Below are 12,146 nucleotides of genomic sequence, written 5' to 3' on the forward strand. Positions count from 1 at the left end.
AATACCTTATATAGGATAGTGCTTCTCTTCCCCTCCCCCAGATCCCTGCTCTAAACATAAAATCTAGACAGCATCTCTGGTTTACTTCTGAACAATTTAGGTGCTCGCTGTGAGGTACTCAAATCAACTCAGAAGGGGAGGGTGGGGAGGGTACGTGCCACTGTGTATTTTTAAAGCTACCAGGTAAAGTTTGCTGCTTTCCAAGTCTGCAATTAGCTGTCAAGCCCCTGATTCAGCAATCCTAACTGAGCGCCAATTCTGCACTCAGCTCCCGCTCTGCCACCTCCCTTGGCCTAGGACACAAGAGAAAAAAACCAGCAGGGTATTTAGAAGACCTGGCTGTATGCACCGCAAGTTTGCGATTCTCATCTCCGTCACCTTAATACTGATTACCAGGAGACTTACTGGGTAGTTATTAGGAGCAGAGGAGCACAGAAGGATGGAAGAAATTGTTTCTCACAGCCTGGGCTTTTCCAGGAAAGAGTAAAACCTCACCTTGTTATTAATATATAGGCAGGACTTCCACCACACCTTACTGTCTAGCTACATAACCGTGGCTCTAATCATGAATTCTAGATATGGGTGACCAGTCACACATTGTGTTTCTTCACTTCCCTGTGGACAAGTGCTTCATGGTATTGTTCACATGATCTCCGAAGACTGCTGGATATTTGACAGATATACATGAAGACAAGTTCCTCATAGGAAGGAAATTGTAATCTAAATAGTCAACTTGTAAACAGAGGAAGAGGGATAGAACAAAACACAAACGGCAATGTTAAACACATGCCTTGCCAGTTACAATATTTCCATGTTTTATAATGTATTGTTAAGGTTTCTTATGGTCTGGAATAGGATCATACAAGTCTGGTGTGGCACTCCTTATCGTCTCACTTCCAAACAAGCATTTAAGACTCCAGTTTACACAAAACAAGATCCAGTTCAGGAACTGGTTTTATAATCTCATGCACAGTCGTTCACAGCAGCTAATTTATAAAAATATCAACAAATGGTATGTGATCTGCAATGTGTGGATGGTGAATTTCGGGGAATGACACTTGAGGGAAAAAAAAAAAAGTTGTTCATTTAAAAAAGTAAACTCTAGAGATATAAAAGTAATCTAAAAAGAAAAGCTGTTAGTTTAGGGTAACATAGGATTTTTCCTACAGAGTTATTTTAGCTTCTGTTCCACAGCATTTAAAGTTAAAACACACCCAAAATAGGGAACAGCAGAGCACCGCCAACAGAAGTCTAGTGTCAGGGTAACCAGTTACAAGACAATCACAGAATTTAGTTCTGAAATACAAAAGTTGAGTTCATCTATTGTTTCAGTCAGAAGAAAGTGTTTACTTTCTGATCTTCAGCCAATTTTAGAGAAGTGCAGTCAGTGATGTGATTTTACCTGCTATTTTATTTCACTACTCTATGAGAAAGCCTGTGTAATTAATCTGCAGGTTGATATTTTTCTCAGTTCACTCATACTCTGCCAAAGATTCATGCAGACCACTGCTTCCGAAGACTGGACCCCTTGAAAACTGATAACGGTTCCCAGACAGATTTATGCAAGAGAAGGTTATGCAAAGCGCTGCCTCCACTGCTCGGTTCATTTCCCCATTCCCTCACACACTGCCTCTTCCCACAGACGCAGGGGAAGATTCAGCAGTGAAACCAGACAACAACAACAACAGAAACCCGAAAGCAAAAATCTGTTCCCCAGACTTCTGCCACCGCACTGTTCGCAGAAGCTGCCCAAGCCCAGAGAGAGAACAACCGAACTTCCAGTGGATGGTAACTTTCACCTTTGATCAAAGACTTCTCTCCTCTGTTTGGAGAGTTTCTCTAAAACCTGCCTGAAGTAAGGTCTTTTTGAATACACAGAATGAAGCTTCAACACCAAAATTCAAAACTACTTCTACTTGTTAAAAAGAAGAAAAAAAAAATCAGATTACAGCACACACCGGGGAAAGAGAGATGGACTCTTATATAAGGCATATTCTTTCACTATACATTTGTATAAGCCAAGAACAGCAAGCAGCCTATTTATAACATGATTACATTCATCTAGTATAGCTGGAAACCATTACCACAGCATGATAACTAAAAACAATATTTAACCACTATGCATGAAGACACCAGCTGGGGGGAAAAGAAAAAACACACACGCACACAAAGTACTTTCTTACAGATGTCTAGACAATGAATTTAATAAAATCAGAATGAGCCATGCTAAAGAAATGTTGGCTCTCTGAATATAATGAACTACATTACCAGGGACAGCATATTCTGCATTTTACCACTGTGAATACAGTCTAGGATTAGCAAGTCAATTTTATCAGAGCCAGATACGTTTCCACAGTTCCAAACTTACCTGACTTCTGTCTTTGTCCACTTTCTTAAAACACTTATTCAAGGATAGATTATGTCTCACAGAATTTTTCCATCCAGTGGGTGCATTTGCAAAATATGGAAAGTGTTCCAAGATCCAGTTGTATATATCCTTTACAGGCAGTCTTTTGGTTGGCGAGTCCTCAATGGCCATAAATATGAGGCAGCTAAAGGAATAAGGAGGTTTGCAGTTGGGGTTCTGCTTGGCATCATAGGGCATGTCAGAGTGAGCAGGAGATGGAGGCGTGTCATCACCGATGTCCTGAACTGGGCTAACACTTCTTAAGACCGAGTCCCCAAAGCTTTTCAGCAAGTTCTTGCTTTCGTGTAACCAGTTCAAATTAGTTAGTTCTTCATCTTCCATGGCCCCTTTATCTAATCTGATGGCAGGCAAAGAGAAATCTAGGTCCTCATCATCGTGAAGTGCCTTTGATAGATCGCTATCTTGGTAACGCTGGCTCAGTCCGCTGGGAACACTAATTCCTGAGCCCTCCGGCTTCTTACTGGGAGGCATGACTGGACCCATTTAGACAGATACTCCTAGGACCGCAAATCCCAAATAAGAGGAAAAAGAAAGAGAAAAAAGTTAGCTCATGAAAAGCTACAGCATAACATTTTGACAGGTTTTCCCCAACCAGTAACTGGGCCTTCTGCAATTTATATTAAAAATGACAGACTTGCAAAAACACTCATCCACAAATGTTGAGTAAAATAAGCTAAAGTCAGGAAAAGGAAAGAAATTTCAGTCAATGGAATAATATGGTAATCCTGATATGCCTCAATTCTGCATGTACTTGAAGCCCCACACAGGAAATCCTAGAGACACATTCCTTTAACAACAAATATGTGTATCAAATCATTGAATACACCAATCATATCACTTTAATAAGCATATAAACTTAAAAAAAAAGAAAATAAAGGAGCTTAAGGCCAGTTGCTTCAGATTAAGTTCAGCTGTTTCACTTTAGAGGCGAATACAACAGCACTGTGATTAAAGTCACTCTGGCTAAAGGCACAGGCAGACAAGCACCAAATCTAACTATAATCACAGTTGCAACAAAACTCAAAAATTACAGCAGAACCTCAAAAACAGAAAGGGTGGGAGGAGAGAAGAGGGAAAGCAACACACAGTAGTTTTGGGACCAGGGCCAAGATACAGGGAACCAAGCGCCAGAGGAATAAAGCACTTTAAAAATGTATGTAAACAAAGAAGACTTCAACATAAGCTGAAATGTATTTTGAACGTGGTAGAAAATAGAGTTGGGAACGAATGTTATGATACTTAGCAGTGACCAAGGAGAAGTCTGATGAGCTGCTGAGGACACTGGACTAGCTGGCCCCAAGGGGGTAACTGTGACCAGCAACAGCCAGAAGAACTCAGACCTTCTGTGCATACTGTGTTGTCTGTGCAATTCAACAGCAACAGACAGGAGCCAAACAACTCCACTTCAGAAGCAGGAAAGATATTCCCTTAGTTTTCCCATCATAAAAGAAAACTCTGAAAGAATTCAGGTCTGGAGAATAGCAGCGAAATAAAAATTGGTAAGAGTTAATAACGCATTTCAAAACTAGGAAGCCTCCTGCAGAAGTGCTGAACAAGAGCAAAGAGATTCCCTGTATCTAGGGGGCTAGCAAAGGCGCCTTTGAAAGTCATACAGTCATATGCTTAATAATGGAAATGAAGGGGAAAAAATTATAGGGAGCAGCAGAATGAGCCACATATCTACAGAGAAAAAAAAAAGAGAGAAGAGAAGAAGGCCATTCTGGGAAAGAAAAAAAGACAGAGTATATTTCAGATGTTACAAAGGGGAAAAATAAAAAAGGAAAGCCACTTCAGCTCTTTCTATAAATACTTTAAACAAAAGCAGCCATTATTAAAACAGAAACGCGTGGAACTTCCAAGCACGTTAATACACACAATCACTGAACAAGATCAACCAGCCTTTGTGGTTTTAGACAGACGACGCTCTGGAAGAGGAACAAATACCAGGAGGGACACAAACACGGGGGGGGCCAGGCTCACCTCCGCCCCACTTCCTAGCTTTCCAAGCAGAATCTAGGAGCTGGGCGACAAACGCCAGGATTGCTGCGGTGCAGGGGCACAGGCAGCGCTTACCTACACCGCAAAGCCAACTTTGACTCCAAATGGAAGTTCTGTCCCACGAGCTTCTAAACAGGAAAATTATATGATGGCTGACAGTAAAGTAATTTAATTGCGCTGTTGCTATGACAACCTGCTGCTCTCTTTCTGTTTAATTTGCTTATTTGCCAGTATCCTCCCAAAGGGCCATATCATGCCATCCTTTATTTACTTATTTATTTATTTATTTGGCAGAAGTCCTCATCGGTGTTAGCGGTGACTCGTGCCCAGCGGCCGCCGGCCCGGCCCGGCCCGGCCCGGCGTGGGGCCCCGTCCCGCTAAGCCAGGCCGGGGGGCGCCCGGCCCGGCCCGGCCCGGTCCGGCCCGGTCCGGTCCGGTCCGGCCCGGGCAACTTCTCCACAGCCGCAGCCCAGGAGTTTTCCATTATTTGACCGGGGGGAGGGCGGAGGGGATAAAGAGGAATTTGGCATATATTGTTATTCGCCATTCTTAGACAAAGAAACGCCTGATCACATGAGAGCCCGCAGTTTAGCGAACGTTTTTAATCCGCTGCCAATTAAGGCTGCTCCACCACATATGTAAATAGCCGCTCGCCGCCGAGCGCCTTCACAGCCGCCTGCCCGCGCCGGGGGCTGCTGCCACCGCAACGCCCCGGGGGGGGAGGGGGGGCAACGGCTGCCCGCCGGACACCACCGCCCGCCCGCACCCCGCGGCGGCGGCAGCCGGGGCCCCCGGGCCGCGTCGGGCCGCCTCCTTCCCCCCCCCCGCCTCCCCGCCCCGCGCGGCGGCGGGCCCGGCGCAGCGCTCCCACCCTACTTGTCACCGGGGGGGGGAAGCAGGGCGCCCATTGGCCGCCGCCGCAGCCAATCAATGGCGTTGCTAGGAGACCGGGACACTGCTTCGGCCCCGGCAGCGCGCCGCTGGCAGCGCGCATACCTCCAATGCCGGCCGGGTGTCACAAACCTGCCATTGGCCCCGCCGCGCCGCGCCGCGCCAGCGAGGCCCCGCACCGGCCCCCGCCGCCCCCGGGCCCGCCCCGCCCCGCGCGCCGCGGCGCTCCGCTCCCACCTCTCCCGCGCACACGCGTATTCAAAAGTCCGTGCCCCGCCAGCTGCGGGCCGGAGCCCCCGGGCGGCCCCGCAGCCCGGGCCCCGCGGGCCGCCGCCGCCACCACAGCGGCGACAGGGCGGCGCGCCCGCCGCCGCCGCGCACCAACTCCCGGCCAAGTTGCGGCGCGGCCCCGGCGGCGCCTTGCGCAACGCCCGCCGGCGGCAGCCACAACAACTCACCTGGCGGGGGGCGGCCTCACCGCGCTCCCTGCATGGCTATCGCGCAAACTTTCCTGCGACGGCGCCGGGCATGGCGCGCCGCGGGCTCAGCCCGAGCCGGCAGGGCGCCGCAGGGCTCCCGGCGCAGGGGGCTCCGCCGCCAGCATGGGCCCGGCCGCCGCCCGGCCGCCCCGCGCTCCCGACGGGCAGCGGTTCGCCGCGGCGCGAGCCGAAGAGCGAGAAATTGTTTCCACTGCAAACAAAAAAGGCGACACATGACCAGGGAGGGAGGGGAGAGAGCGAAAACGTGGGCTGGGCCAGCCGAGACGGCACAAGCCGCGGAGGGGAGGGCCGCAGCCGCCGCCGCCGGCGGGGGAGGGCGGCAGCGGCGGCGCCGTCGGCGCGGCCCCTCGCCCCAGGCCGCGGGGCGCCCCGGCCCGGACACCTCCCGCCTCGGCCCGGCCGCCGCGGGCCCAGCGGGGCTGTCTGAGCACGGCAGGGAAGCGGGGGTCGGGGGGACGCGTGCCGAGCCGGGCGGGCGGCCGTGCCCCGCTGCTCGACGCCGGCCGGACCCTCCCGGCCCGGCCCGCAGAGCGCTTCCCACCGTCTTTCCCCCTGGGCCCCAGTATTCCAAAGCAAGCCCTACCAAACTGACCCCGGACTAAAGCTGCGATAAAAATCACGCAGGTACGAGGCGGCAGGAGAAGTCGAGAGCTCAGCGTACGCGAGCGTCCCCGGGGCGGGGGCGGGGGGGGGGGGCGCCCCCAGCCCCGGGCGCCCCCGCCGGCCGCGGCCCCTGCGCGGCGCCGCCGAGCCTCCGAGCCCAGCAGCCGCGCAGGCTCCAGCAGCGGAGAGCAGCAAACCTGCTAGCCGGCTTTCAAGCACATGCCTCCACAGACGTTGCCGATTGCTGCAGGACCCGGGTCCTACGGATCGGTGTGCAGCCTACCTAAGGGGACAGCACACCTAAGGACAGGGACAGGCCGCCAGATAAGGACGGGGAGTCAAGGGAGAGAGGATGTCACTGCTGCCGAGCCGGTGTGTTGTGACCCTCTGCCGAGGGTCTGTCCTCACCCTGTGCGGTGAAGCGCTCCGGTGCGGAGGGCTGCGGCAACTCCAGAGGAAAACAGTTTATTCCTTTAGTCTAAAGAAGTTTTCTTTAAAAATAAGGCCTGGTTTAGATTAGGAAAAACAGTACATTTTCTGTCCAGTTAACCTATCTTGACATAATTAGTATTAGCTTGATTTAAAAAACTTTTGCCATCCGTTGAGTTTAATTGGAGTGAACTAACTTGACTTAAAAACAAAAAAAGAAGTTGCCCAGTCGAGACAGCAGTTAAAGGCACGAGCTCCTGTATGCAACATACTCGATTTCAAACAGTTCAGTGTTTCACAGCACTAAATTAAAATACAGCTGTCCACCTTTCATACAAATGCAATAAATTGTTTCATAGTTGAGCCACAAAAATCAAGGATTTTCCACTCTGGCTAAACAAAGCTTGCAGATTTAGCACATTTCAAAATTAATTTTCCTCTCAGTCTGTTGCAGAAATGTTTAAACAACGTAACGCTGGTTAGAAATACAGGAATATTGGTAGATCCTTTCCAGTGCAACCCTGCACGCAGAAATTAGCCCTAGGCCAACAAACATTTTAGTGATTTTATTTGGAAAAATTAAGATAGCAGGCTCAAGACCGTGCAGGAATTCTGTGTGCTAACCCACACAGTCAACATTATCCTGCTTAATGAGGATCACCACTGTATTCAGCTCTATTTCCCTATCTACAGTTAGTCACTCTCTAAGGCATCAGGTACCTCTTAATTTCTATGGCATTTTTAGACAAGAAAGTGGCAACTAGTTCTCAAAGCAGAAGGATGAGAAGTGTTTCATTTACTCTCTCAAACTACAAATTCCTGTCATAACTCGCTAAGACCTTCTTCTGCCGATAGCTTTCCCTCCCCTACCCAGTGAACTGCTGTTTCACATTCTTGCATATTTTCAAAAAGCCTTGCCAGCAGCTGGAAAAGAACACCTATCAGACAGCAAAGACCACTGTCACCCATTGGTAACCGTGCCCTGCGATTGTTCTAGTTCAAGCACTAAAACAGTCAGCAGACCATCAGTTTACACGGTTCTTATCTCATAGCCATTTTGTTTCAAACCCAAACTAAATTACCAAGTCATGACTCCACCCACCTGAATTAACTTCAAATGCTTCAGATGTTTTTTTTCTTAGTGAAGCCACATGTTTCTTTATCAGCAAGCACGGAGTTTTATCACATTTATCATCACTTGTAAAAGTCAAGTGTCTTACTATTCCAAGAAGAATTCAGCTAATGACAAGCATTTCTGAAGCAAGAAGGAGGAAGCCTCGTGAGAAGCAGTGGCAGTATACAAACGATGTTACGTCTTGAATAATATCTCATTACGTATGCATCCTATTCAGGTGCACAGCTCACTTCTGTTCAAAACTAGTGGCAAAATTCCCCACTGGCATTGGTGAGAATAAGAGCAGTTACACAATGTTGTTGTACCTTTTCTGTGGCAGGTCAAAATCCTTCCCCAGAGCAAGCCGCGAGGATTACAATGAAGGACCGGGCTGAGACATTTGAGGTGCGCACAGAAAAGCCAGTACGACCGAGTGCAGGGGTCAACAGCTGGTGACACAGCTGCCGCGGCGAGCAGGTGGACAGATCCCGCGTGCCACATCGGGTGGCCAGCACGGGGCTGAGAGCTGGGGCATCCTGTGAGAGGCAGCAGCACGAGGCAGCACCTCGCTGGCTCCCGCTGACTTCTGAGCTCAGCAGTAAAGTGGAGCCACTGACTTGCACAGCAGCAAAACACCACCAGCGCGGTGAACACTAGTGTCTTGCCTCTTAGGCAGACAGTGTCCCCTAGCTTCTTCTGAGTCTTTACTGGAATACTTAACTAATTTAAGAAAGAAAAGAGTCTCACACAATACCATTGAAAAATCATTAACGGCTGGTTTAGAGACTAGAGCAGCATCCAAACATAATGTACGGCCATCAGTAGCTCACTATTATCTTAGGCAAGCCATCAAATTTACTAGGGTGTTGATTTCTCCGTCCCTAAGACAGGAGTAATTCCAACTCACTTGGCAAAAGGTTTGCAGCACTAACAGACGAAAACTGTACATTGAGACCAAGGTATACACAGTTCTGAAGACTGATTAGAAGTACCAACAGTGCAGAGCTGCACTTTAGCCTTGTGGGCTACTACACAACAGTCTAATCTTTCCAGTCAGATTTCAGAATACCAACTGCAGATGTGTCAGTATCTTATTTAATGAGGACTTCCAGCCATCTCCCTATACTCCTTTATCTCTTATCCTCCTCTAGACTGGAATCTCTGATAGCCTCCTATAAGGCCCCGCTGCAAAATAAGCACGGCAAGGGTCACAGGCTCTTTACCATCCCTCCCAAGCTCATCTACCCCCTCCATCTTCATCTCTGCTGGGAACATCTCCCTTTCCTAGGAGTACGAACATGTCACATGACCTTGCTAAATATTTCTACCCTCTGCCCTTTGACCCCCACCAGTTTCACTGCTCAGCAGACTCACACTGCTTATGCTCCTGTTTAAGTCCTCGTTCCTAACCTGATCTCTAGTTATAATGTCCGCACTGATTGCCATCCTTGTCGGTGTTTATCCTCTCCACATGAGAGAGGACTCTCCTCCCCAAGGTCTGCTGGAAGCTTGCTCACTAAGCTTGCTCGTTATGATTTAGAATTTGACATGCAGCTGTACCCAAAAAGCTCCCAGTTCTGAAAAATGTCCTGTTGTGCAAGGCACCTTCCACAGACAGAGGCGGACAGGGCTGCTGCCCAAAATTCCTTGTGATCTGTCTGATCGATGCCGCATAGAGGGAGACACCTCAGGCTCATAACACCGTATCCTGGCCATCCCATTTTGTTCCCACTCTTCCTGCCTGCTGAATGACAGGCTTCCCATAACAGTCTTGCCATCTCTCCATTTCGGTTTTCTTTGAGACAATGGATCTAGTCTTACATGGAGTGGAAGCACCTTGAACACCTTAGAGCACTATTAAAAAATAAATAAATCATGAATGCAATATGCGTTTGCTCTTGTTTCCTCTTTTGCAATTCCAGTTACCAGCGTTCTTCTCCAGTTACTATTCTGTAGCCTTTGACTCTTCCTTCAGGCCACCACTAATGCCTGGCATTTCCTCTTTTTGTTCACCACAAGTCATTCAAATACCAGTGAACTTCTCCATCTCCCCTATCTATAACGGAGTCCTCTCATCCCAGAAGCAGAGAGTCAAAACTGTAACTGATATAACATCTATTAGTGGCCTCATACTGAACCTGTGATATCACCACTTCTTTATTTCTAACCGCAGCAGGCCAACCTGGTTTTGTTGTTTGCACCATACCCAACTTTGGGGCAGAGAAACAGCTGCATGTGAATTCCCACAGGAATTCGGCCAGAGTCTCTGCCTCTTGCAGAGGTAACACCACGAACTGGCAGGCGAGTGGTGCCTTGTTCCCGCGAAAGCAGCAGCCCTGCTCACAGCTGCTCCAAGTGCAGGTGTACCCTGCCTTCGCACCCTGTGTCTTTCACAAGCCCACCCTTCCCTTTTTTCTCCCTCTTCAAGCACTTGCTTCAGATACAAGCTCCACTTGCATCGAAGACCAAGCTTATTCCAACAAACTCATAGGAGGCCTACCTTTGGTTTATTCACCTGAGATGCACGGAATCAAAGTTACAGAATATTTTCCCAACCTTTCATTTAGTTATCCCTGCAGCTTTCGTTTGCCCCAACTGGGGAACCCAACAGAAATAGAACTGAATCACAGAGAAGAGAAGCACCAATACGAAGCTTTGCCAGAGGTGAGAGGAAACAAAAACATATCTACAGCATTTCTGTTTCACAGAGTAAAATATAATGAATTTCTTATAATAAACGCTGGAGTTTTCATGAAATAGTTCCTTTATAAAATAATGCATGCACATTTATGATGTTAGTGTAGTAACACTTGCTTGCAGCTTCTAAGAAAATGAGTATACTTAGCACTAAAATTATATACAGCTGACAAACTACTAGCAAGCCTGTTTCTGTACATGAGTGCGGTGGGAGGAGAATATCATGTATGCTGGTTTGTCCTACATACATTTATTAAACCAGGTCTGCATGAGAGATGCTTTACCCGCGTAATTATACCAACATACTAGCAACCCAAGCAGAAACCTAGCATATATTGGTAAAGGGAAGCTTCTGCCAGCGGGGCTTATTTTAGCAGCCCAGCCAGCAAGAAGTAAAATGTTGCCGGAATAAACATACTAGAGTCTTCTTCTAGCTTGGCTATATTGGTCTAAAATCACACCTAACCTAACGTAGGTGGTAAATGATTGCAAATGATTGTAGGAACCAGTACTTCTAGTATTGTTGCAGTGTTTGCTGAGGCTAAAAACAGAGAGAGTTCTGTTTTCTGCAGTTTGGTGCCTGGACTCTGCTGTCCATTGTACAGGTGTAACGCAGCGAAAGTTGGCCTGGAGTTATCTTAACGTTCACAGTCAGCATTTGGCAGCTAAAGTGAAACATACCATGTAATCAGCAGAACCAGAAATCAACCGAATTTTTATTCTTCTAAGGAGGGCAGAGGAAAAGCAGTGGTCAACATTGCACAGAAATAAAGATCACAAGCTTTGGGGAAAACCATAATGGAGATGCTAAGTTCTGTAATAAAGTTCCCAAGTGGTTTTGCCAAAAAGAATTTCTAAAAATGAGGCAAAACTCTTTCTGGACAACAGCTCAGGTCCTGCCTCAGTTTTCCTGAATACAAACTGTTCCTTTAACCAAGAACTTCAGGATTTTGTCCTTTATTTGTGTATCTGTGCATGCAAAATTAAGTCTCAAGAGGACCTCTCAGGTAGCAAGGTTTGTGTTCACATCTTGTAAAGAAGAGGAGCTCAGGAACTGACACTAAACCCAACTTGCCATCACCAGTGCTGCAAGCCGGTAGGCGATTACTTTCCTCTCACCATTTGCTTGCACCATGTAGATTTCCTAGCTGTGACTGTATTGATTCCCAGCTTGATTTCCAGCTCTTTGTACAACAGGATATTCCCAGGTGCGCTCCTCTACTCGTCGCTCAGCATTACTCCTCCTGTGCATTTCTCGAACACTGTTCCCAGAGGAAACCCTGCAAGATGCAGGTCCGGATTTTCCCAGCGTGCCTCAATGCGGACACAGCGAGGAGAGCAGAGGTGAAGCACAAGCAAGGCTGACTTACAGCTGTGTCTGAAAAGAGATGCTGTGAGGCTGCCGCTTTGGTAAACAAGCAAGTTGTGAGCATTATAAAATGATTAAGCAAACTTTTATCCTTGATGTGTTTTAAATACTATGTAC

The 12,146-nt window shown here is 48.1% G+C and overlaps 1 protein-coding gene across 25 annotated transcripts in view; it reads right to left on the minus strand.

The window, feature by feature from the left end:
- Positions 1-12,146, minus strand: part of FOXN3 (forkhead box N3) — a 223,241-nt gene that overhangs the window by 136,699 nt on the left and 74,396 nt on the right. For 18 of the 25 annotated variants that reach the window (XM_068946783.1, XM_068946786.1, XM_068946781.1 and 15 more), the window contains one exon: positions 2,369-2,925. In XM_068946783.1, the coding sequence (XP_068802884.1) occupies positions 2,369-2,911 (543 nt within the window). In that variant the 5' untranslated portion in view covers positions 2,912-2,925. Of the gene's footprint in view, positions 1-2,368; positions 2,926-5,775; positions 5,940-6,409; positions 6,531-12,146 lie in introns of those variants that run through there. The other 7 variants (XM_068946782.1, XM_068946770.1, XM_068946784.1 and 4 more) reach the window with 5 other exon arrangements.

This window comes from Struthio camelus, chromosome 5 (genome assembly GCF_040807025.1).
Source record: "Struthio camelus isolate bStrCam1 chromosome 5, bStrCam1.hap1, whole genome shotgun sequence".
Taxonomy (NCBI): domain Eukaryota; kingdom Metazoa; phylum Chordata; class Aves; order Struthioniformes; family Struthionidae; genus Struthio; species Struthio camelus.